This window comes from Piliocolobus tephrosceles, chromosome 13 (assembly GCF_002776525.5).
Source record: "Piliocolobus tephrosceles isolate RC106 chromosome 13, ASM277652v3, whole genome shotgun sequence".
NCBI classification, from domain to species: Eukaryota; Metazoa; Chordata; class Mammalia; order Primates; family Cercopithecidae; genus Piliocolobus; species Piliocolobus tephrosceles.
This window is the reverse complement of record NC_045446.1, coordinates 63,471,477-63,492,998: the sequence shown is the minus strand read 5'-3', so window position 1 is coordinate 63,492,998 and position 21,522 is coordinate 63,471,477. Positions and strand designations below refer to the sequence as shown.

At 54.5% G+C, this 21,522-nt stretch overlaps 1 protein-coding gene across 1 annotated transcript in view; it reads right to left on the bottom strand.

The window, feature by feature from the left end:
• The window catches only part of ARHGEF17 (Rho guanine nucleotide exchange factor 17), a 58,902-nt gene that overhangs the window by 11,787 nt on the left and 25,593 nt on the right, over window positions 1-21,522 (bottom strand). The window contains exons 2-9 of the mRNA XM_023209469.1: window positions 10,396-10,473; window positions 4,446-4,628; window positions 1,796-1,912; window positions 1,491-1,583; window positions 1,097-1,273; window positions 688-738; window positions 333-442; window positions 142-227 (exon numbers count right to left, since the gene is read on the bottom strand). Of these exons, the coding sequence (XP_023065237.1) occupies window positions 142-227; window positions 333-442; window positions 688-738; window positions 1,097-1,273; window positions 1,491-1,583; window positions 1,796-1,912; window positions 4,446-4,628; window positions 10,396-10,473 (895 nt within the window). The remainder of the gene's footprint in view (window positions 1-141; window positions 228-332; window positions 443-687; window positions 739-1,096; window positions 1,274-1,490; window positions 1,584-1,795; window positions 1,913-4,445; window positions 4,629-10,395; window positions 10,474-21,522) is intronic.

Here is a 21,522-nt window from a genome sequence, read left to right as displayed (position 1 = left end):
CCCCTTGCGCTGGATGAGAACGCGAGGCCCAAAAGTGGAAAAGCAGCTGGACAAGCAGCCAGACAGGCTGGAGCTCAGACCCTCCAGGAAGGCTTCTCAGAGGAAAACCCTAACACCCAGAACCCCTAGCATCAAACCCACCTTTGATGATGTCTGTGTCTTCCAGCGGCAGCTTCCACAGCATCTTGTACTTGCTGGCTGTGTCAATGACACTGGCTGCCGTGTACCTGTGGGGAGCCAATGGGGCACTCTGGCCAGGGTCGGGGAGTGGGGCTCAGAGAGGGACAACTGCTCCCTGCTGGCACCACGCAAACCCCACCCCAGCCACTCACAGGCTCATGGAGCTGCGCCGAAGGGAGCCTGACTTCCGCTTCAGAGTGGTGCAGACGATGAGGTCCGTGAACAGGAAGAGAGACCGGTCCTTCTTGCCACTGATCGCCTTCTGTGGAGCCCAAGGCAGAATTTAGGCTGGGTGGACACAATCCAGAAGCCCACCCACCTGCCCATAGTGCCCAAGGGGACACTGAGACCCACGGAGGGTGAGGGCTCTTCCCCAGCTGCCCAGAGAGAGTGGGGACTCAACCAGGGCTCCCTCAGGGTGAAAGACCAGGGAGACCTGCAGATAGAGGGTGACAGGAGAAAGTGAGGAGGTGAGGACAGCTGGGCAGACACTGGGATACTTCTTACCACTTCAACGACCATCTCCTGTCTCAGGAACCGCCGCAGAGGGGCCTGGAGCTGTGGGACAGGAGGGACAAGGTATCTCGAAGGCCAGTTATTAATCCCCATCCCCTCCACAAATCCCAGTGATCCCTCGGCCCCACTCCATGGGCTAGGCCAATGGAAGCAGCATGCCGGCCACCCACCCTCCCAACGCCCTTGTACTGCCAGGTCACGGGACCCAAGGTCAGAGACAGACGTGGAAGAACACAGACAGGTGGAGACGTGTGGCCAGAGGCTGGCAGACATGGATGCAAACACACTGTGGTTCTGGACATGGACACAGCCATGATTCCAGGTGGCCACAGATGCACACAGAGGCCGAGTGGACACAGATGTGGGTGGGGCGGGGCGGGGCGGGGCAGGGCGCACGCACATCCTCCATGCCCTCGATGTGAGCCTCTATCTCCTGCAGCACACGGGCATGCCGCTCTGCCTCCTCAGCACTCCGCACACCCTTGTTGATACGCTCAGCCACCTGCTTGATGTTCCGCTGTGCCTCCAGCAGGAGTGGATGGTCTGGGTGGTCCTCAGGTGTATGCTTCAGGAGGTCCTGGGGTGGGAATGGGGACCAGACCTGACTGCTTAGCTACCCCTGGGGCCCCAGACTACTGGAGCAGGAGGGCCTATGGGTAGACACCAAAGAGGACTTTCCTACCTGACCCCTAGGGACCCTGATGTTAGGCTCAACGAGGCAGGGGCCTTAGACCTCCTTGTATCCCCCCATGCTTCCAGGCCTTGCCTGCTTGCCCACCCAGCTCCAAGCCCACCTTCACCAGAAGCTCGTAGCGTGGGATCCGCTGCACAGGCTTGATCATGAGGTCAGACAGCGCCTGCTTCTCCTTGTTCTCACGCATGCTTTGCTGAAACCCATGGATGGGCACCGTGTGAGGAATGACATGCCAGGGAGACTATGTCCAGGGACAGGTCCCCAGCAAGGCCCATCCAGCTCCCCGTGAGAGCAGGGGCTGGCCCACTGGCTGGGACTATGGTGCCCATGCTGGGAGCTCCTGGGACCCTCAAAGCTGGCCCAAAGTGAGGGTCACCTCCATCCCCCTGCCCTAGCCCACAGTACCTCTAGGAACTTGAGAAAGGCAGGCCTCGCCTCCTTGGCCACACGCACAGCATCCTTTGCATTGAGGAAGTTATCAATATAGGCGGAATAGATGTTTACTAGGACATCCTTGGAGAACTGTGGAGGAGGAGGCAGGTTGGGGACCCTCAAGGTATCCCTCACCCCACCTCACCCTGTCCTAGTTTTCACTGATTCATGAGTCACCATCTTTTCCCTCCAACTAGAAATGATACAATCTCTAAGGGATCAGGCATGTGTCTTGTGGCTCTAAGTGTGGTCATGTTTAGGCGTAAGTGCATGTGTACACATGGATATACGAGTGCGCATATTATCTGGGTGTGACTGTTCATGTATGCACATATGTAGACCTGAATGTATCCTGTGAGCTCAGACCTGGTTCTCTCACTTCCAACTAGGCATTTCCATCCCTAGATCTCCAACCTCACGAAGTCCAGTCAGGCAGGTCTCCCTTTCCCTGTTCTCTGAGTGACACAGACTCATTCTAGTCATTTGGCCTTTGCTTATGCAGATCCCCCCCACCCCCAGGAATGCCCTTCTTCATCCAAATCTCGCCCCGCCTCAGGGCTGTGCTCCAGTTCTGCCTCCTCTTGGAAGTACTCCTTTCCCTGACTAGAGCTCTGCCTGATACTCCAGCTGGCCTCTGGCTTCTCCTGATCTCCTAGGACAAGTTCTCCCTCTCCATGAAAAGTGCTCCCATCCCACCCACAGTAAAGCCCAGCTCAGGGCAGGGCATACAGCTGGTGGCTAATACCTGCTTGATGCTGATGGCGGACTAAATATGGAGGTTATTGGTAAGAAGCCTTGTCTGGGAACCAGGACACCTGGGTTCCTGTCTCAACTGTACCATGGATAAGCTACGTGACCACATTGGTGATGTTTGCGTACCCCTCAGAGTTCTGTCTCTCTCTCTCTCTCTTTTTTTTTTTTTTTTGAGACGGAGTCTCACTCTGTCGCCTAGGCTGGAGTGTGCAATGGCACGATCTCAGTCAGCTCACTGCAACCTCCGCCTTCAAGCGATTCTCCTGCCTCGCCTCCGGAGTAGGCGGGATTATAGGCACGCACCACCACTCCCGGCTAATTTTTGTATTTTTAGTTGAGATGGGGTTTCACCATGTTGGTCAGGCTGGTCTCAAACTCCTGACCTTGTGATCCGCCCGCCTCGGCCTCCCAAAGTGCTGGGATTACAGGCGTGAGCCACCGCGCCCAGCCAGAGTCCTGTCCCTCTAAGGTGCCAACTGCTCCTGCCTCTGGACAGAACAGGGCAGGGCGTGAAGCAGTAAAGGGAGGAAAACAGCCCTCATCAACCTCCCCCACCCTGGGACACAGCATCCTGTGCTGACCCCTCCCTGGGGGTCCAGGGCTTTGCTGTAGTCCATGGTCAGCATCAAGGTCTAGGCAGGGGGCTGAGCTTACTGATACTGAGGGTGATGATGGGCTGGAGACATCAGCACTCAATCCAAGCTGGGACCCCATCACCCCTGTCTGGTCCCATCAGTTTCCGGGTCAGCAAGGACATTCTAAGATGGTTCAAGGCCCCATCCCACAGCATAGCAAATATACTGAAACATACATCCCACAGAAATAGATATAATTTTTCTCTTGTAAAATTTCTGGAAGAATTTTTACGATTTTGCTTTTGAAATTATGTGGCTCTGAGAAACCATTTAGTTTGCATTTGGCTATGATTTATCAGTCATGGTGTATTCTTGGGAATTCTGGCAAAATAAAATGGAACTGGAAGTTTTTCAAATGTAATTAAATTCTTATAAATACTAAATTTAACAATGAATGAAAATGGCATGTTATGTTTTACAGGCATTTAATTAAATGCTTATTGGTTTTCCTTTTGATGTTCTTTTTGAATTCTGAAGTCAACACCTTTTCTAAGGTCTCACTCACTATTGTGGGAGCTTGACAAGTGTACAGTAGAGATCTGGCCTGTGGTGAGGCAGTATGGGGTAGGCGAAGCCAGGGCACTGGAACTGGGCTTTCTGGAGTTGAGTCCTCCACCACTTCCTAACTGTAACTTTCATCAGGTTACCAATCTCTCCATGTCTCAGTCACCAACTTTAGAATCAGGGTAAACACTGCACTCTCCTACTAGGGCTGTTGATAGATACAACACATTTAGATCAATGCCTAGCAGACAGGTATGCTATTATGATGAAAATATCGGATGGAGAAAAAGTCAAGACTCAGCCAGCATCAACATCCAGCCCAAGTCCAGGGTCAGGACCAGGACAGTTATTTCGGTTCCAGTAAAGATAGGGTGGAGGTCAGTACCAGCATCCATCTGAGGTCTGGGTCAGCGTCAGCACCAGCTTGGGGTCAGGACTAGAGTCATGTCAGTGCCAGCCAGGGGCAGGGTAGGGTCCAGGATCAGAGTCAGTGTCTGGCTGGGGTCGCAGTCCGTGCCAGAGTCTGGCCAAGCTCTGGGGTAGGGGAGTGTCCAAGTTCAGTCCACCCAGGGGCTAGGGTAAGTGCCAATGTCTAGCCACGTTCTGTGGTCAGATCTGGGAACAGAGTCAGCATCCAGGTGGGGTGGGTGGGGGTGGGGATCCATGGCCACATCCAGCCCCTTCCAGGAGGGCCTGTGCTTGTGGGAGCTGGCAGCAGCGGGGCCACTCACCGACTGGACGAGCAGGGCTCCCACCTTCTGCTGGGCATGCCAGGTGTGCACGCAGTGCCGAACCTGCTCCAGGAATTGCTCGTGGTGCTCCAGGAGCTCGGGGATCTGGTCGAAGATTTCGTCCACCAATGCAGGGTCACAGAGCACAGAGTTCTCTGGCTGCTTCAGCGGCTGCATGTAGCCCTGAAGGACCCACAGGGTCGGTGCACACTCCCTCAGAGATGCTGCCCCACCCCACCTACACGGGGCCCCTGTGTGAGTGCACACAGAACCACCTGGACCAAGAGCTCCAGGAGGGAGATGGGAAGACCTAAGCTCATGCCCTCATTGCTGAGCCCAGGGCCTGGCACAAAATGGGAGCAAGGACGCTCAGGAGAGGTTTGTTTAACGCGTGAACAAATAGAGCTTGGAATGAGGAAATCAAGATGGGGCTCCTTGAAAGACCTCCCACCACTAACTCGGCAAAGATTTACTGAGCACTTACTACATACCAGCCACTGCTCTAAGAATTGGGAGACAGCAGTGAATAAGAAAGACCACAATCCCTGTCCTGACAGAGCTTAGGATCCAGTCTGATGAAACACACAAATTTTTAAAAAAAGATTTTTAAAAAAATCATATTTCATCAAATCTAAGAAATATTTTATTTTATGGCAAAGTCTTGCTCTGTCACCCAGCCTGGAGTGCAGTGGTGTGATCTCAACTCACTGCAACCTCCGCCTCCCGGGTTCAAGTGATTCTCCTGCCTCAGCCTTCTGAGTAGCTGGGATTACAGGTGTGCGCCACAACACTCGGCTAATTTTTTATATTTTTCGTAGGGACAGGGTTTCACCATGTTGGCCAGGCTGGTCTCGAACTCCTGACCTCAAGTGATCCGCCTGCATTGGCCTCCCAAAGTGCTGGGATTACAGGCATGAGCTACTGCACCTGGCCATTATTTTATATTTAAGAAAAACTGGTTGCCAATTAAATTATGATATGCTACCAATTATAGAATGAATCCTGATTTAGGGACATTAAAATATGAAGACCACAAGTTCCAGAATGGGTGATGTGCGGAAATCTTGTAGTCAGTTAAAAGGCGGTAAATGTGGCCGGTCACAGTGGCTCAAGCCTGTAATCCCAGCACTTTGGGAGACTGAGGCTGGGCAGATCACCTGAGCTCAGGAGTTCGCCACCAGCCTGGGCAACACAGTGAAACCCCATCTCTACTAAAATACAATAAATTAGCTGGGCACAGTGGTGTGCGCCTGTAGTCCCAGCTACTTGGCAGGCTGAGGCAGGAGAATTGCTTGAACCTGGGAGGTGGGGGTTGCAGTGAGCTGAGATCGTGCCACTGCACTCCAGCTTGAACGGCAAAATAAATAAATAAGGTGACAATGGTGTGAAGATAAAGCAGGAAGGGTCGTGGGAGATCACAAGACCACATGGGAAGTTACTGGAGGCTCTTAATGACACTCTCCGAACGCTTTTTTACAGATTTCAGATCTGCTGGCCAGTCTGAGACTAAAACTCCCGTTATTTTACGTCAAACCTACATGCAATGACGTTCCCCTAGCTTGAATGGCCCAGCTCAGGGGCCGGTGCGCTTGTGGAGAGGTCGCCCTCTACTGGCCCTACGCTGTAACTGCAGGCTGAGGAAACAGGAGGGTGTTGTTTGAAAAAGCATATGTGATGTTGCAATAACATTTATATTAAACATTTTTAAAAATCTGGCTTGTTTTGTAAAACAAGTTTGAGAAAGTAAGCTCAACAGAATCCTCTCTCTTGGCTGGGGATTCTGAAAAGGCCGGGATGACGGTGAGGAGATAGGCAGGCAGTCTCTTATCCACAGGTGAGCCAGCTCCTGGGCTGGGTCAGGGCCCGCTGCTCCACAAGGAGCAGGGGCAGCAGCTAAACCGCTCACCTCAGGGTCCTGGGACCCACACAGAAGTGGGCACACAGCAGGAGGAAAGAACAATGACTGAGAGCCCAACATGGAACTTGGCACAAGCCCCATTCATTCACCAATGCTCAGTCCGCCCAGCAAGCACTGGGCACCTCACTGCACAGACCCCCAGTGGGGCTGACACGTGAATGGTGGGAGGCAGGAAAGAAGCACAATAAATACGTAAATTACTACACAGCACGCTGGAAGACAGTGAGTGCTACACAAAAGAGGAGTAGGATCAGGGTGCCAAGGGGAGGGGGGCTCGTCAGGGTGGTCAGGGGAAGGGGTGTTTGTTAGCTTCGAGTGTTAAAGAGTTGAAAATAGGCTCAGAGGGTGAGGGTGACACTGAGGAAGGGGTATGGCCCTAGGACCTAGTTTCAAATCCTCCCTCCTTCTGGCTCCTAACTTCTATTTAACTTCTTTGTTCATTTTGAACACCTGGCCTGCAGGAACAACACTTATCAATTAGTGAGGGCAGTGATCGCTGAAAGTTAACACTGGGACTACAGAGTCCAGTCTCAATTTGAATACCACTGTGTTCCAGGCCGGGTAGACTAGTGGGTGACAGGGAGGACCCAGAGTCACAATGACAGGGTTTCAACCCAGGGTGTGCCACTTCCTAAGTCTGTGACCTTGGACAAGCGGCTTTACTTCTCTGGGTCTCAGTTGCATCATTTGCAAAATGGTGTTTATGGTCAGATTTATATGAATTAACTCACTGTTCTAAAGCATTCTTCTAAACAGTGCCTGGCACAAACTGGGCACTCAGTAAATGTCAACTAATACCACTCACTAGATGGATGACCCTGGGCAAGTTTCTTAACCTCTCTGAGTCTTCATATAAAGAAGAATATAATATCTACCTCACAAGGTTAATACAAAGATTAAATGCAACTTTTTACCATGCTTGCAGAGCCGCAGGCAGTATGCTAAATTATAAACATCTCTCTTTAATTATCTGCACTCAAGGCAGGTCTATTATTATCCCCTCTCTACAGATGAGGAAACTGAGGCAGAGACTGGTTATGTGACATGCTCCGGGTCACACAGCTGGCCAGGAGATGGAGCCAAGTTTGAATGCTGGCGGCTTGGCTCTAGAGTCATGCTCCTGTCCTGGAGTCAGACCTCAGTCCTCCTCCTACACTCCAGGGCTGCCTCCAGGGACGGTCCTCGGGTTCACGTGACACCCTCCTATCCACCTCCACCTTGCTCACCCAACACTCTGGTTTCCTCCACCCACAGGTCCTGCACCCTTTCCCAAGTGCAGCCCTGGATGGGTCCAGATCTGGCAGAGGCAGAAAGACATGCCCAGGCCCTGTCTGCTCCCAGCTCTCCACTGCTCCTGCCTCCTGCCTGTGAACAGACATGGTTGCCGTCACCACCTTTTGTTTTTTTGTTTTGTTTTGTTTTCTGAGACAGGGTCTCGCTCTGTCACCCAGGCTGGAGTACAGTGGCACGATCTCGGCTCACTGCAACCTCCGCCTCCCGGGTTCAAGCTATACTCCTGCCTCAGCCTCCAGAGGAGCTGGGATTACAGGTGCCTGCCACCATGCCTGGCTGATTTTTGTATTTCTAGTAGAGATGAGGTTTCACCAAGTTGGCCAGGCTGGTCTTGAACTCTTGACCTCAGATGATCTGCTTGCCTCAGCCTCTCAAAGTGCTGGAATTAGAGGTGTGAGCCTCCGCGCCTGGCTCACCTTTAAATCTTCTTGCTGGAAGATAGGTAGATTAGCTACATTTTGCAGGCAAACTTGAGGCTCAGAGGTGAGGTGATTAGGCTAGTATCACCCAATGAGGACGCAAGTGACTTAAACCCTGGACTGTCTGACCCTAATGTCTCCAACTCTCACCTAGGGGATGGCAAAGGACCTCCTCAGGCCCCTGCCATGTCTACTCCTCCTGCCTGGCATTGTGGTTGCGTCCCTCCCATGGCTTCCTTGCGTGCACAGTAAAGCCCAGCTCCATACCCAGCAGCCTTCCTTCCTGCAGCCACCTGGCTCTGGTTCCCTGCTGCTCTAGGTTCCTTCCAGCCTCCCGGCCTTTGTCCCTGACATACCCTCTGCGGGGAGCCATCCCTCCGGGCTCTCTCTGCTGAAATCTACCCACCCTTCAGGTCTCAGCTAAATACCCCAACCCCAGGGAAGCCCTCCCTGACCCCCACACCAGGGCAGGCCCCCTTCTGTGTTCTCATCTCCCCATGCACTTTTTAAAAACAGTAAACAAACAGAATGTATTTTATGGTAAAATATATATAATACAAAATTTACCGTTTTAAATGTACAGTTCAATGGTATTAAATACATTCATAATGTGTGACCATCCAGCTCCAAAACTCTTTTTATCCTGCAAAACTGCAACCCTGTACTCATTAAATAGTAACTCCCCATTCCCTCCTTTCTCAGCCCGGCGCCCTTTCCCTGGCACCCACCATCCTACCTTCCATCTCTGTTCTGACTACCCCAGGAACCTCATACAAGTGGAATCAGACAGTGCTTGTCCTTTGAGACTGGCTTCTTTCACTTGGCATCATGTCCTCCAGGCTCATCCATGTTGTAGGATGTCAGAATTTCCCTCCTTTTAAGGCGTATCCCTGTTGTGTGTATGTACTCTGTGTGTGCACTTCTGCATCACCACGTGTCACTGTGCGTGATGTCTGGCTGGTCACTGTTGGTCTCTGCCATAGCCCGTGAGCTCCAGGAGACAGGCCCGTACCACTAATGCCCCCGCACAGAGAACACTGCCTGGAACGCAGAAGGGGCTCACCGTGGATTTGTGGAGTGAGTGAATGAATGAATGGTGAGTGAGTGAATGCTCTGGATGTTTCCTTTGCTGTCACTCTGCCCAGCTAGCTTGGGCAAATTCATCCTCAACGGTGACTGCCAGGCCTCACTTCAGCTCAGGTCCACACTCATCCAGCCCCAGGCCATGTGTGCATCCAGGCTGTGGGCCGTCCCAGGTTCATGTCTGAGCCTGAACTTGCCACCTTGCTCCAGTTGTGCTTCTCCCCTGGTCCCTAGCTTTCCAAGGCCAGGAGCCCAGACATTGTCTTGGGCTTCCCCACCTTGCCCCCCACATCCAACCAGTTACCATGCCTGGCCTGACCAGTTTACTTCCTGAGTGTCTGTCCCCAGCACTCCCTTCCTGTAACCTCTATCCTTGCCTAATGTCAATGGCCTTGACCTCCTCTTCTGCCACCCACCTTCCTAGCTGTCAGACAGATTTCACCAAGCATGAATCGGGCCACACACCTCCCCTGCTCAAAGCCCTCTGCTGATCCTCCAGGGCCCCTGGCAGAATCTACTCCCTCCAACTGGTGCTCTAGGCCCCCACACTGTGGCCTCCGCCGACTCCGACGGCATCGCTATGGGACCAGCGCCTTGTACTCTGTGCTGGCCACGTGGACCTCCGAACGTGCCAGGCCTCACTTGGATTTGCAATGTGCCATTCCTGCTGCTGAGAAGACAGGTCTCGGTGGAAGCGAGCACCTCCTCCAGGAAACCTCCCTGACCCCAGGCTTAGCAGGTGCCCCTCGATATTTCTAGAGTGCCCGTATACTCCACTATGTCCTCAGCAGGATGGTGAGCTCCTGTGGCAGGGGCTGGGCTCTCTTATTCATCCCTGTGTCTCCTGCACCTGGAACAGGGCCTGCACACAGCAGGTGCTCAACACTGAATTCAACTGCTACTTGCCAGTCAGAGAATATAATGGAGGGGGCACACCAGAGGGAGTTCACGGATCTAAGTTCAGGGTCAGGGTTGCCACGGGGACGTGGAAGAACAGTGGGGTAGGGACGCCTGCCCTGGGGTAGCCTGGCCCCTCTGCATTCTCTCCTGCCCAGGAGCAGGCTTCCTCCTTCTCTGGGATGGCCATGTTGGGGGCTCTCATGGAAAGGCGATGGGTGCCAGGGACACGGCTCTCTGGCCTCAGTCCCTTGTCCATGAAAGGGGTTTGCTCACACCCATCTGACAGCCTCCTAGGCTCAGAAAGGCTGTTCTCAGGGGAGTGGGCCCCGAGCCCCACCTGCATCAGGGTGCGCAGCGACTCCACATACGACTGCTCTGTGTCCAGCAGGGTCATGGCCACGTGCTTCCGCATGTCCTGTGGGGACAGGAGCAGAGGGTGAACAGGGGTCTCGTTGCCCCCAGACCCCATCACCTGTAGCGATGTGGTGCCCAGAGAACCCGTCCACACCCTCTCCCTGCCCTCCTGCCCCTTCCCTCCTGCCACCCAGGGCTCCCGGCTATTCCCCTGAGGCCCCCGCAGGCCCTCCACTCTGCCAGTTGCTCAGCTGCTCCCCCTGCCCCCCACTTACACCTCAAACACGTGGCCTCATACAGTTAGGCCCTCACTCCTCCGCCGCTGCCCCATCCACCCACTTCTTGGCTCCTCTGCCGGGCTATTGAAAAAGATTCTTTAAAAAAATCAATAACCTTTCACATTTGCAAAGAACAATGACTCCAGGCCAGCACCCACTCCAGTTGCCAACTCTGAAGACCCCACCTTCAGGCTCGGCGCTATGGGGACATGCCCACCGGGCTGGGCTGCCCAGCATCCCTAAGAGTAGACACCATCACCCTGCTACAGAGGAAGACACTGTGGACCAGAGAGGGGAAGTCAGTGCTGAAGGTCACACAGCTGGGCAGTATCAGGGCTCAGCCAGTCTCAGACAAGGCTGGATCCCAATTCTGTCATTTAAAAATGTTAACTAAGCCCTCCTATGTGCTAGGCACTGTTCTAAGCATGACATATTATTCAATAATCCTGGCCACCCTGTGAGGTAGATGTTATTATTCTCTTCATGTTAGGGAGGGGAAAAAGGAAACCCAGACACCGATGCCTCCATCCTATGGATCTGATGACCTGAATTACTGAGTTCCCAAGGGGTCATACAGTCTCTGTACTCACACCCCCAGGCACAGGGTGCTCATCCCTGTCTGGGGGGCCTTCTTTGTGTTCAGCCCCTGGGACTGAACTTACCTGCTGCTCCTCTCCACCAGTCCCTACGCCTCTACCCCCACATCCCTAACTCCAGGAAGCCTTCCCAGATAGCACCAGCCCCAACAACTTCCCTTCTCTGGCAGAGACTCCACTCTAAGCCCTAGACCCCTAGACTCCTGACCCCTCTAAGGCCCTAGAGTGATCCTGGGCAAGGCCCCTAACTCCTCTAGGCTCCAGATCTCTGGGTTCTTCTCCGCTCTCCACTCCCCTCCTAAGTCTCGGCTTGGCCTGAGCACCTGGGACCCTACCTCGGGCTCCTGCCATCAAGGCCTGCTGGTTCAAGCAGGTGCTGTGCAGGTGGCAATGCCAGGGTGTCCATGTCTGTGGCATCCCTCCAGCCTCCACCTCTAGTCCCTCAGGGTAGGGACTCAACCAGTGGGGCTGTGCTAGTCACTGCTATGCCCAGGGCCCATGTCTTAGTGGACCTGAGTCCAGGCCTGTCCAGCCTGCCTGACCCAGCCACTGCTCCCCCTCTGCTTGTGGCACACCCACTTTAGATCCCTCGCCCTCTGACCAGGGACTCAAGGGCAAGACCTGTCCCCACAGTGTCCTATAATGAAGCACACTCAGAAAAGTGAGCTCCCATGCTAGGAACTCAGTGGTGGGGGTGTGAAGGACATTCCTTGGGGCAGGGAGGAAGGGGGGCTGGCTCTCCCTATCCTTGCCAGCCCACCATTGCCAGCCCTGGGCTCTGACAGGTGGGAAGGCACCTCAGAGCCTCCGGAAACAGCAGACCAGAGCCTCAGAGCCTCTGGAGACAAGCAGACCATCTATCCTTGGTACTCCTGTGACCTCTAAAAAACAGGGCAGCTTCCAGAAGGAGGCAGTGGGAGCAAGGCTCATTGTATGATGGAGAGCTTGGGAGAGTGTAGGGGGCCAGGAAGGCCTCCCGAGGACAGGCCCAGATGCTTAATCCTGCCCTACCCCACTCCAGGGACATCTCAACACCCCACAGACATGGCCTTGCTTCAGCCTCACACTCAGCTCTGTGACACAGGTGTTCCCATTTCCACTGCACAGGTGAAGGGCCACGTCAGAGAGGTGACATGACTTGTCCAAGATCACACAGCCAGTGAGTGGCAAAGCAAGGACCAGAGTCTCTTCAGCCACCCCATGACTCTCAGGGCTCCAGTCCCTGGAGTTCTCACCCAGACTAACTGGGCAGCCACAGGCCACAGGTCCCCAGCACTGCCCTTACTGGCTGTGTGACTGTGGTGTCACCTAACGGTGGCTGTGTGACTGTGGTGTCACCTAATGGCCCTGTTTCCACATTCTCTTCCATGAAATGGAGAAAATAACCCCTCTCTCCCATCACCATGAAGGCAAAGGTGGCAGTGAGCGGAGCAGCTCTGTCCATCACCGTGAAGGCAAAGGTGGCAGTGAGTGGAGCAGCTCCGTCCACACACAGCAGTTCACCAGTGTCCACCCTTCCTCCCCCTCAGTGAGACGGCATGGGGACTCCCTGACAGCAGGGCCAGGCCAGGTGCGGCCCTGGCCTCTCAGCCACCCTCCCCCGCCCACACCACGGCCCCATCAGGCCCAGCGGGCACCACGATGGTCATGGTCAGGGAGGTTTCCTGAGAGGCAGGGCTGGCGCTGGGCCTGATGCCAGGAGGCTGGGGTGACACGGGGAGGCTGACGCTGCAATGCCCGCCTCTCCCAGCCTCCTCCCTGCGGCAAAGCACAGTGGCCTGTCACTCAGCTGTCAGGTAAAGACACGGAAAACAAGGCCAGCTCCCTGTCACTGCGCGAGCAGCCCTCCACATGTGCCCAGACACGGGTGTAGTGTGCGGGGGTTGCGGGGGTGGACAGGGGAGGCAGGAGGCAGACAGCGCAGCTGTCAGCCTGAACAGCAGGCCCACCTGTTCTGGGCGGGACAGCCCTGCAGGCCCAGCCTTCCCACAGCGCCCCTCATCCCTCACCAGCCCCATCCCCAGACCTTTGCTACACCAGGCACTGTGGGCACTGGGGGATACAGCAGGAAGCCAGAGGGGACCACTCCTGGGATGACTGGGGCATCACAACCCAAAGACTAAAACCCTGATGGGCACAGTGTGAAGACAGACACGCACACAGAGACGCCATAAAGGCAAGCCGCCCCACACAGAAATAAAAAACACAGCCAGGTCACGCAGCTGAGAACCCTGCCTGCCAGCCCAGAGACTTGAGGTTGTGGAGAGACACAGCACAGCACGGGGAGGGGACAGAAACTACAGCCCCCAATGGGGCCAGGAGCATGGCAAGAGTCCAGGCCCAGAGATACACAAAGACCGGGAAACAGCCCCAAGATGCCTCCCCTCCCCTGTAGGGGTAAGCACACCTAGGGAGAACGGGAACGCTGCTGTTCCCACCGCAGCATGACTCCTCCAAGGACCAGCAGGCCCAGCGGCAGGGGAAGGATGTGGGGGAGCAAAACTGACTCAACCTTCCAGCACACACATACACCAGGGCCACTTCAAGCCTAAGAGGAGGGCTGGGAAAACCTCTCCTTCCTGAGCCTGTGGAACCAGGATACCACTGGCGACAGCCTCGGCTTCTACAGGCACCCATTCTGCAAGCCGAGTGCCACCAGGCCTTGACCCTCAGCATCCTGCCAGCCACACAACCGCCTGCCAGGATTCCTCACCCTCAATCTCCCGGTCTCCATCCCCGGTCACAGAGAGCTCCTGCGCCCCATGCCTCCCCTCCTCCCACCGTCTCCTGGGTTGGCTCCTGGGTCGGCTGAGTTCTAGGCCATGGCCCAGGTCCCTGGCTGCCCCTTCCCCTGCCCGTACCTGGGCCTCCCCAGGCTCCTCGGCGTCAGTGCTGCTGCCCCCGGTGGGCTCCCCGGAGGCGGCGGCTGGGCCCAGATCGCGCATGTCTTCCAGCGCGATGGTGAACTGGGCCAGGGTCTTCACCATCTGCAGCATGCGGCGGCGGGGGCGGGGGCGGGGGCGGGGTCGGCGCAGAGTCGGGGGCCCCTTCCCACTCTCGCTCCCTAGGGCCTCAGCCCGGCCGCAGCGGCAGTTGCAGTGGCGGTCGCGGTGGTCAGTTCCAGCGTCGATCTGAGCGCGGCTACCCGGCCGGCGGCGGCGCTGTTGCCTCCTCCGCGCTGGGAGTGCGCCCGGCGAGTCAGGCGCGCGCGGCACCGCTGTGGGGAGGAGGGTCCCCGCCCTCTCCGCGCCGCCCCATCTCCCCCAGCACGCTCTGGGCTGCCCTCGCACCCGCCCCTTCCCCCACACAGCGGCGTCGGCTCACGGACCCATCCCCCGCCCCAGGACACAAGTCGGCGCACACCCGTGGACAAAGGCTGCGACATGTACTTTCCGTCCACACCTGTACCCAGCGCAGGCACACGCTGAACGCAGCTTCCCCGCGAGGAGCCACGGAGCATGGGACACACACTGGGGCACGAACACACCTACACGGAACAGGCCACGTTCATGGAAACCTGCCTCAGGTCTGGACCCGCATGCACAAGGGGGTCAGGCCAAGTGCACCCACATCAACACAGTCCCTTACAGACCTTAATCTTGACACACACGAACATGATCCATCCTTGCGCCCAGACAAGTGCTTTTGTGTTTACATAACTATTGTCAGGAAGAAACAGGCACATGTGTCCAGGCTTGGACATTTAGAGATGTGTACACATACACATCCCTGGTCTTCCACCCAAGGGAGGAGCTCTTGGGCCTGAAGGAGGGCAGTTATCACTCAAAGGACCCACCTTGAATCATCCCTACCCCTGCCCCGACCCAGCTTGGCCTGTGTCCTGTACCTGGGACCATCTTGGAGGGTTCCAGTCCTGTCCCTGTCCATCCCCCCCACCCCTAGACTGTGCTCCCATCCCTAGACTGTGCTCCTATCCCTAGACAGTGCACCCCTAGACTGTCTCCAAGCAGGATCCTCACAAGCTGCTGCTTCAAAGCCCAGAGTGACGGCAGAACCTATCCCAGACTCAATCTGGACTGAGGGCTGGGGGCGATCAACCTGCTTTTGCACCAGCTCCCACCCCGCAAGATGTGGGGGCTCCGAAGCACCCTGCAGCTGTGCCTCAGCCCTGGCTGACTTCATGCCTTTTAGTGTGCTGCGCGCTCCCACACTCACCAAGCCCCCAGCTGACTCCCTCTCCCAAACCTGCTTTCCCCTGAGTTTCCTGCACAGTAGACATCCTGACCCCATGGATCAACCCAAGCCCATCTGTCCACGCCTCTCATCTCCTTGCTCAATGTGCTCCAGCCACTTCTGTTTTAACTTCCAGAAATCGACCGTGCTCTCTCCTGCCTCAGGGTTTTGGCCCATGCCTTTTCCCTCTCCTCCTAATGCTTTTTCTTTTCCTTTAAGACCAGTTTCAGGTGGGCGCTGTGGCTCACACCTGTAATCCCAGCACTTTGGGAGGCTGAGACGGGCACATCACCTGAGGTTGCGAGTTCAAGACCAGCCTGACCAATATGGAGAAACCCCATTTCTATTTTTTAAAAAATTACAAAATTAGCCGGGTGTGGTGGCGCATGCCTGTAATCCCAGCTACTCGGGAGGCTGAGGCAGGAGAATAGCTTGAACCCGGGAGGCAGAGGTTGAGGTGAGCTGAGGTTGCAGTGAACTGAGATCGTGACATTGCACTCCAGCCTAGGCAACAAGAGTGAAACTCCGTCTCAAAAAGAAAAAAGACCAGTTTTAGTGCAAATGCCACCTCCTCAGGGAAGCCCTCCCTGATCCTCAGATTAGGTCATGTGCATCTAATTTCTGCTCTTAAAGGCTCTCATTTTTCCTCACCTTAACCATGTATTGCAGTTCGTAAATATACATTTAAGCAATTACTAGATTGAGGCCCGTCTCCTCCCAGGAGACTATAGGCTTCCTGAGGGCAGCGTCCTTGTCCCTTTTGTAAGCCAGGGCACTGTGTACACAGTACAGGCTGGCTTAAACAACAAGCCCCCAATAGCTCTTCCTCCTACCTTCTCCCCACATGCCCAGCAGTTACTGACTGAGAGGCAGACCAGCCTGAACAGCTCTCTGCCTCTTACCCTCCCAGCTGGATGGATTGTGGGCTCTCTGCAGATGGAGCCTGCTCCTCCTTTTCCTCCTCCCAGAGCTGGGCATGCAGGGGGTCTGGAACAGCCAGACCAATTGAGTGGTGGCTTGAAAGGGAGGATGGACAGGCCTATGATCCAGTCCAGACATCCAGGTCCCACAGCACATGCAGAGTGGTGGTGTGAAGGCCCCATCCCTGGCTCATTGCTTGGTCACTGAGGATACCTAACCCACATCTGGCTTTCTCTCAGGGCACCTCGTCCCCCATCTGACCCTCTCAAGCTACACGACCCTGGGCATCAGCTTCCTCTGAGTGGTTGAGAGGCAGTGTGTGGCTCAGAATTTAGAGAGGTGCATCCATTCCCTCGCTAGCTTCAGTGGGATGGGCCCTGAAGAAATCAGTCCACCCTTGTTGGCCTCTAGGAGCTCCCAGACAACACAGGACTTTTCTCATAGGGCTCAGCAGAGGGAGTCACTGCTACTTGAGGGGAAGGTTTTCAGGGAGGGCTTCCTGAAGGAGGCATGGCATGAACAAGGTCCTGAGGTCAAGAGATCCACAGGCATATGGGTGCCCAGAAGGCAGAGTTCACTGACAGGCCCTACCCCCAAGAAGGGGGAGGGACTTGGTGCCAAAGGCACTGCTTGCTGCTGCTACTCATTAAGGATGGCTAATTAGATCCAAGCCTGTTGTCTTGGCAATGGAGTGGGGCTGGTGGGTCGGGGAGATGAAAGGAAGCAAAGAGAAGGAACAGGAGCACATCGGTCAGTCGCTGAGGCAGAGTTTCCAGGGAGGGCCCCATAACAGCCCAGGCATCAGAGCCCTTCAGGATGAGGTCAGCTGGGGTGGGGGCTGAGAGCACCAGGTGGGCCACGGTACCCCTATGCTGGTTGGTTCTGCTGTTGTTCCTCTGAGCTCCTGTTCTGAGTGATTTTATTTTCCTTTGGGGTATGTGCAGTTGTATAGAATAAGTGTGGCTCAGAAGAGTTTCTGTAAGTGTACAAGGTGCTTGGTGAAGGCCTACCCAGCCCTCCTCTCCATACCCCACACCCCACCATAAACACCTCTTCTCCCATGAAAGAGCCACACTCTCACCTGCTTCTTAGTCAGGGAAGGCAAGACAGAGAGGGGAAAAAGGGCTCTGCTCTACAAGAGTACCACCCCACTCCAGGAGAGGCAGGCTGGGGGTCCCAGCTCTGTGGGACCACCTTTCTACAGCCTTGGGGAGCACCTAACCCTCCCTACTTCTGCCCAATCTGCTGACAGCTTCCCCATCTCTGAGGAAATCCCAATACCCTGACTACCTGCCTCTGAACACACCACCCAGTCTGAGCCCACCCACACCTCCTGCATCTGGGCACTGTCCAGCTGGGGGCCACCTGGTCCTCCAGCTGGTGCTGGACCAAATGGGACCAATGATGAGAAAGGCTAGACATAGGGATGAACAAACAAATAGACAGATAACCGGTAATGACTGAATAAATGAAAGGATGAAGGGATGGAATCATGATAAATGAATAAATAATAAATTAATGGATGAACAGATCAATGACAGTCATGAATACATGAATGAATACACAGATACATGGCTTAATGGATGAGTAATCAATTGCATTTTTATTTTATTCATTAGTTGATTAATTCAATAAATACTTATAGAGCACCTACTAGATGCCAAGCACTGTGCTGGGAATTTAAAGGTAAGGAAAGAGGTCTGTGCCTTACTGGGCACCACAGTCTACACAGGAAGACAGGAACTGAGAAACAAATGGCCAACATGATGCAGGTGGTGAAGGAGAAATGCCGGTTCTGGGACAGCAGGCCTCATCAGGCTCCTGGGGGTGGAGGCACAACCCTACTAAATCTTTGTCAAGAGAGTGCCTGGGCCCCAGAGCTGCCCAAACTGGAACACTGGGAACCCCATAATCTCAGAATTGCCACACCACTAATGTTGTTTGGACAATTCTCAGGGGCCAGGCACCCTACCATCGCTTTACACATCCTGGCTCCTTTAATCCCCATAGCAGCCTCACATCAATAACTCTATTATTATTACTCTCCCTTCTTACAAACTAGGAAACTGAGGCTCAGAGAAGTCACCTGGCTGGTAACAGGTAGAACCCAGTTCTACCAGCCACCTCTAGGGCCCAGGCTCCTAAACTCCATCCTCTCCCCAGTGGGGAGAGTCCCACTCCACCTCCCCTGGCCTGGTGCACACAGCTGGGCTCCCCCGACCCCCACCTCCCTGGTGCGGTGGTTGCCTTTCTTCAGCCTCCTTTGTTCCAAGATAGTGACTATGAACAGATTCTCCTGAACGTTTAGGTGGTAAACAAAATGCCATCCACAGGCAATGCTAGACAAAGAAGATCCTCTTCCCTGTGAACTCGGCCCTGGCGAATGGCCCAGACAGACTATCTGATGCTCCTGACCCCACCAAAGCCCACAAGCATAGGGTTGGTACGGGATGTTCCCGACCTAATGGGCTATCCATTTCCCTGACAGCCGTTGCCTTCCTCAGGTGCTTAGTTCATCAAGGAGATGAAAGTTCCAAAAGAGGGACTTTTTGGCGTAGAGAGATTAAGAGCTCCCCGGAGCCAGAGAGCTCAAGCCCAAATCCTAGCTTGGCCACTTACTGGTGAAGTGACCTTGGGCAAGACACTTCACTTCTTGGGGCCTCAGTCTCTCCATCTGTTCCTGTTTGAGGACTCCGTCTTCTTCTTCCCATCCTCCTACCTTCTCTCCTCTCCTCCCCTCCCCCTGCCTCCCCCTGGCCAGGTCCTGTTCCCTAGAAACCCTCCCCTCTGGAAGGAGGAGCCTCTCAAGGCTCCACAGAGTTCCCAGGCCTCCCAGGCAGCTAGAAGGGAAGTGTCCAAGCCACAGGGCTCCCTGGGGACTGGCTGCTCAGGGTGGGCTCCATAATTCTGGGGAATGTGCTTTGGGAATGGGAAGGAGAGCTCCTTAGAGCCTCAGGATCTTCCTGCTATGGGGACACTGCCCTGCTTAGGTGGGTCTGTGTATGCAGCTAGGGTGGGATTACGAGTGACACGACCTGTGTCCTCTCTTTGTGGACTCCTCTGTGTGTCTGTGTACACTCCTGCTGGGGTCTTCTGTGGACATGTGACTGCACAACTGGTGAGGGTGATGGTCCATAGGGTTCAAGAGCAGAGACGGAAAGTGAAGGGGTCACTTCAATAATAATAAAAAATAGCTGGGCGTGGTAGTTCATGCTTGTAATCCCAGCACTTTGGGAGGCTGAAGCAGGAGAATCACTTGATCCCAGGAGTTCGAGACCAGCCTGGACAACACAGGGAGCCTGATCTCTACAAAAAATACAAAAAATAGCCAGACCTGGTGGCACGCACCTGTGGTCCCAGCTACTCGGGAGGCTGAAATAGGAGGATCACTTGAGCCCTGGGATGCTAAGGCTGCAATGAGCTGTTTTCCTCATCATCACCTCTGGTGGGTGTGGTAGATTGTGTATTTTGAAGATAGCTATCATCTCACATGCTTTTTTTTTTTTTTCCTTGAGAAAGGGTCTCACTCTGTCACCCAGGCTGGAGTGTAGTGGTGTGACAGCTCACTGCAACCTCAAACTCCTGGGCTCAAGTGATCCTCCTGCCTCAGCATCCTGAGTGGTGGGGGTACAGGCATGCACCACCATGCCCAGCTAATTTAAAAATATTTTTTAGAGATTAAGTCTTGCTATGTTACCCAACCTAGTCTCGCACTCCTGGGCTCAAGCAATCTTCCTGCCTCGGCCTCCCAAAGTGCTGGGATTATAGGCGTGAGCCACTGTGCCTGACTCACATGCTCTTCTTACAATGTGGTATTGACTCTTCCCACAGAGTGAGGAGGTCCAGGTCCCCTCCTGTTGAAGCTGGGTAGAGCTTTGTGACTGCCTTGACCACAGAGCACAGCAGAAATGATATTATGTGACATTCAAAGCTAGGTCATAAAAATGCCATGTGCTTCCATCTTGCTCTCTTGGCTTACTCATTCTTGAAACACAGCCTCCACGTTGTGGGGAAGCCCAGACCACATGCAGGGGCCATGTGTAGGTATGCCAGCTGACAGGCCAGCTGAGGTCCAGCCAAATGTCAGCATTCATCACCAATCTGTGAGTGAGGAAGACTTCAATTCCAGCCCAGCACTATCTGACCATACAGTGAGAAGTGCCTAGCTGAGGAAACTGAGGATCAGGGAGGTGGAGGAGCCACGGTCACACAGGCAGTGAGTGGAAGAGATGGACTGTGAACCCAGAGTCCTTTATATGCTGACAGGAGAAATGAAGGAAGGGGATGATTTCTGCACTAGCTAGATTTCATCTATTGCCCCAGAGGGGTCCAGCTGGGACTCCAACCTTACCACTTCTTCCAGAAACTGTCCCCGCTGGCTGATAGGAGGATGGAGGTGGTAGCCCTCACTCCTTATGCTAGGACTCAGGCCCGACTTCTAGCTGCTGAACCTTGCTGGTGCACTCTTAGCCCAGAAGGGACTCCCCCTACCCACTGTGCTCCCAGCCCCCTCCTAGACCTCTGGGAATGAGGCGTGCTCGCTGTATCCTTGGTGGGAGCTCATGTCTACAGCTGGCTAATGTTTAGTGAGGTGCTGTTTCTCATGTATTATCTCATTTAGTCCTCACACCAGTCCTCTGATTTACGTATTCCTGTTATGGCCATTTTACAGACGAGGAAACAAAGGCTCCAGGAAGCAAAGCAACTTGCCTGAGGTTATGAAGTCAGGATGTGGCAAAGCTGGGATTTGACCCCAAGTAACTGACATATCAGAGAAGCTGAGTGACCCCGCCAGGGTCACAGAGCACATTAACAAGGAGTCAAGCCAAGTCCAGAGCACCTTGAATAAGGAAGTGGGAGGCTGTATTCTCTTCCATGGATGGCCGGGAGTTAGATGGAAATAGGACGGTCTCAATGTCTGCTCCCTGCTTTCCACAACCAGAAGATCCATAAAAGCAGAGTCCAGGTCTCTTGACATACAGTAGGGGCACAATACTTATCTATTGACTGTCTTGCTTTGCAACTTTAGCCAAATTCCTCTCCACTCTGGGATTCAGTTTCTCCCTCTGGGCAAAAATGGGGGAGGAGGGAAGGTGCAGATGGATTCTAAATTCCCCACCA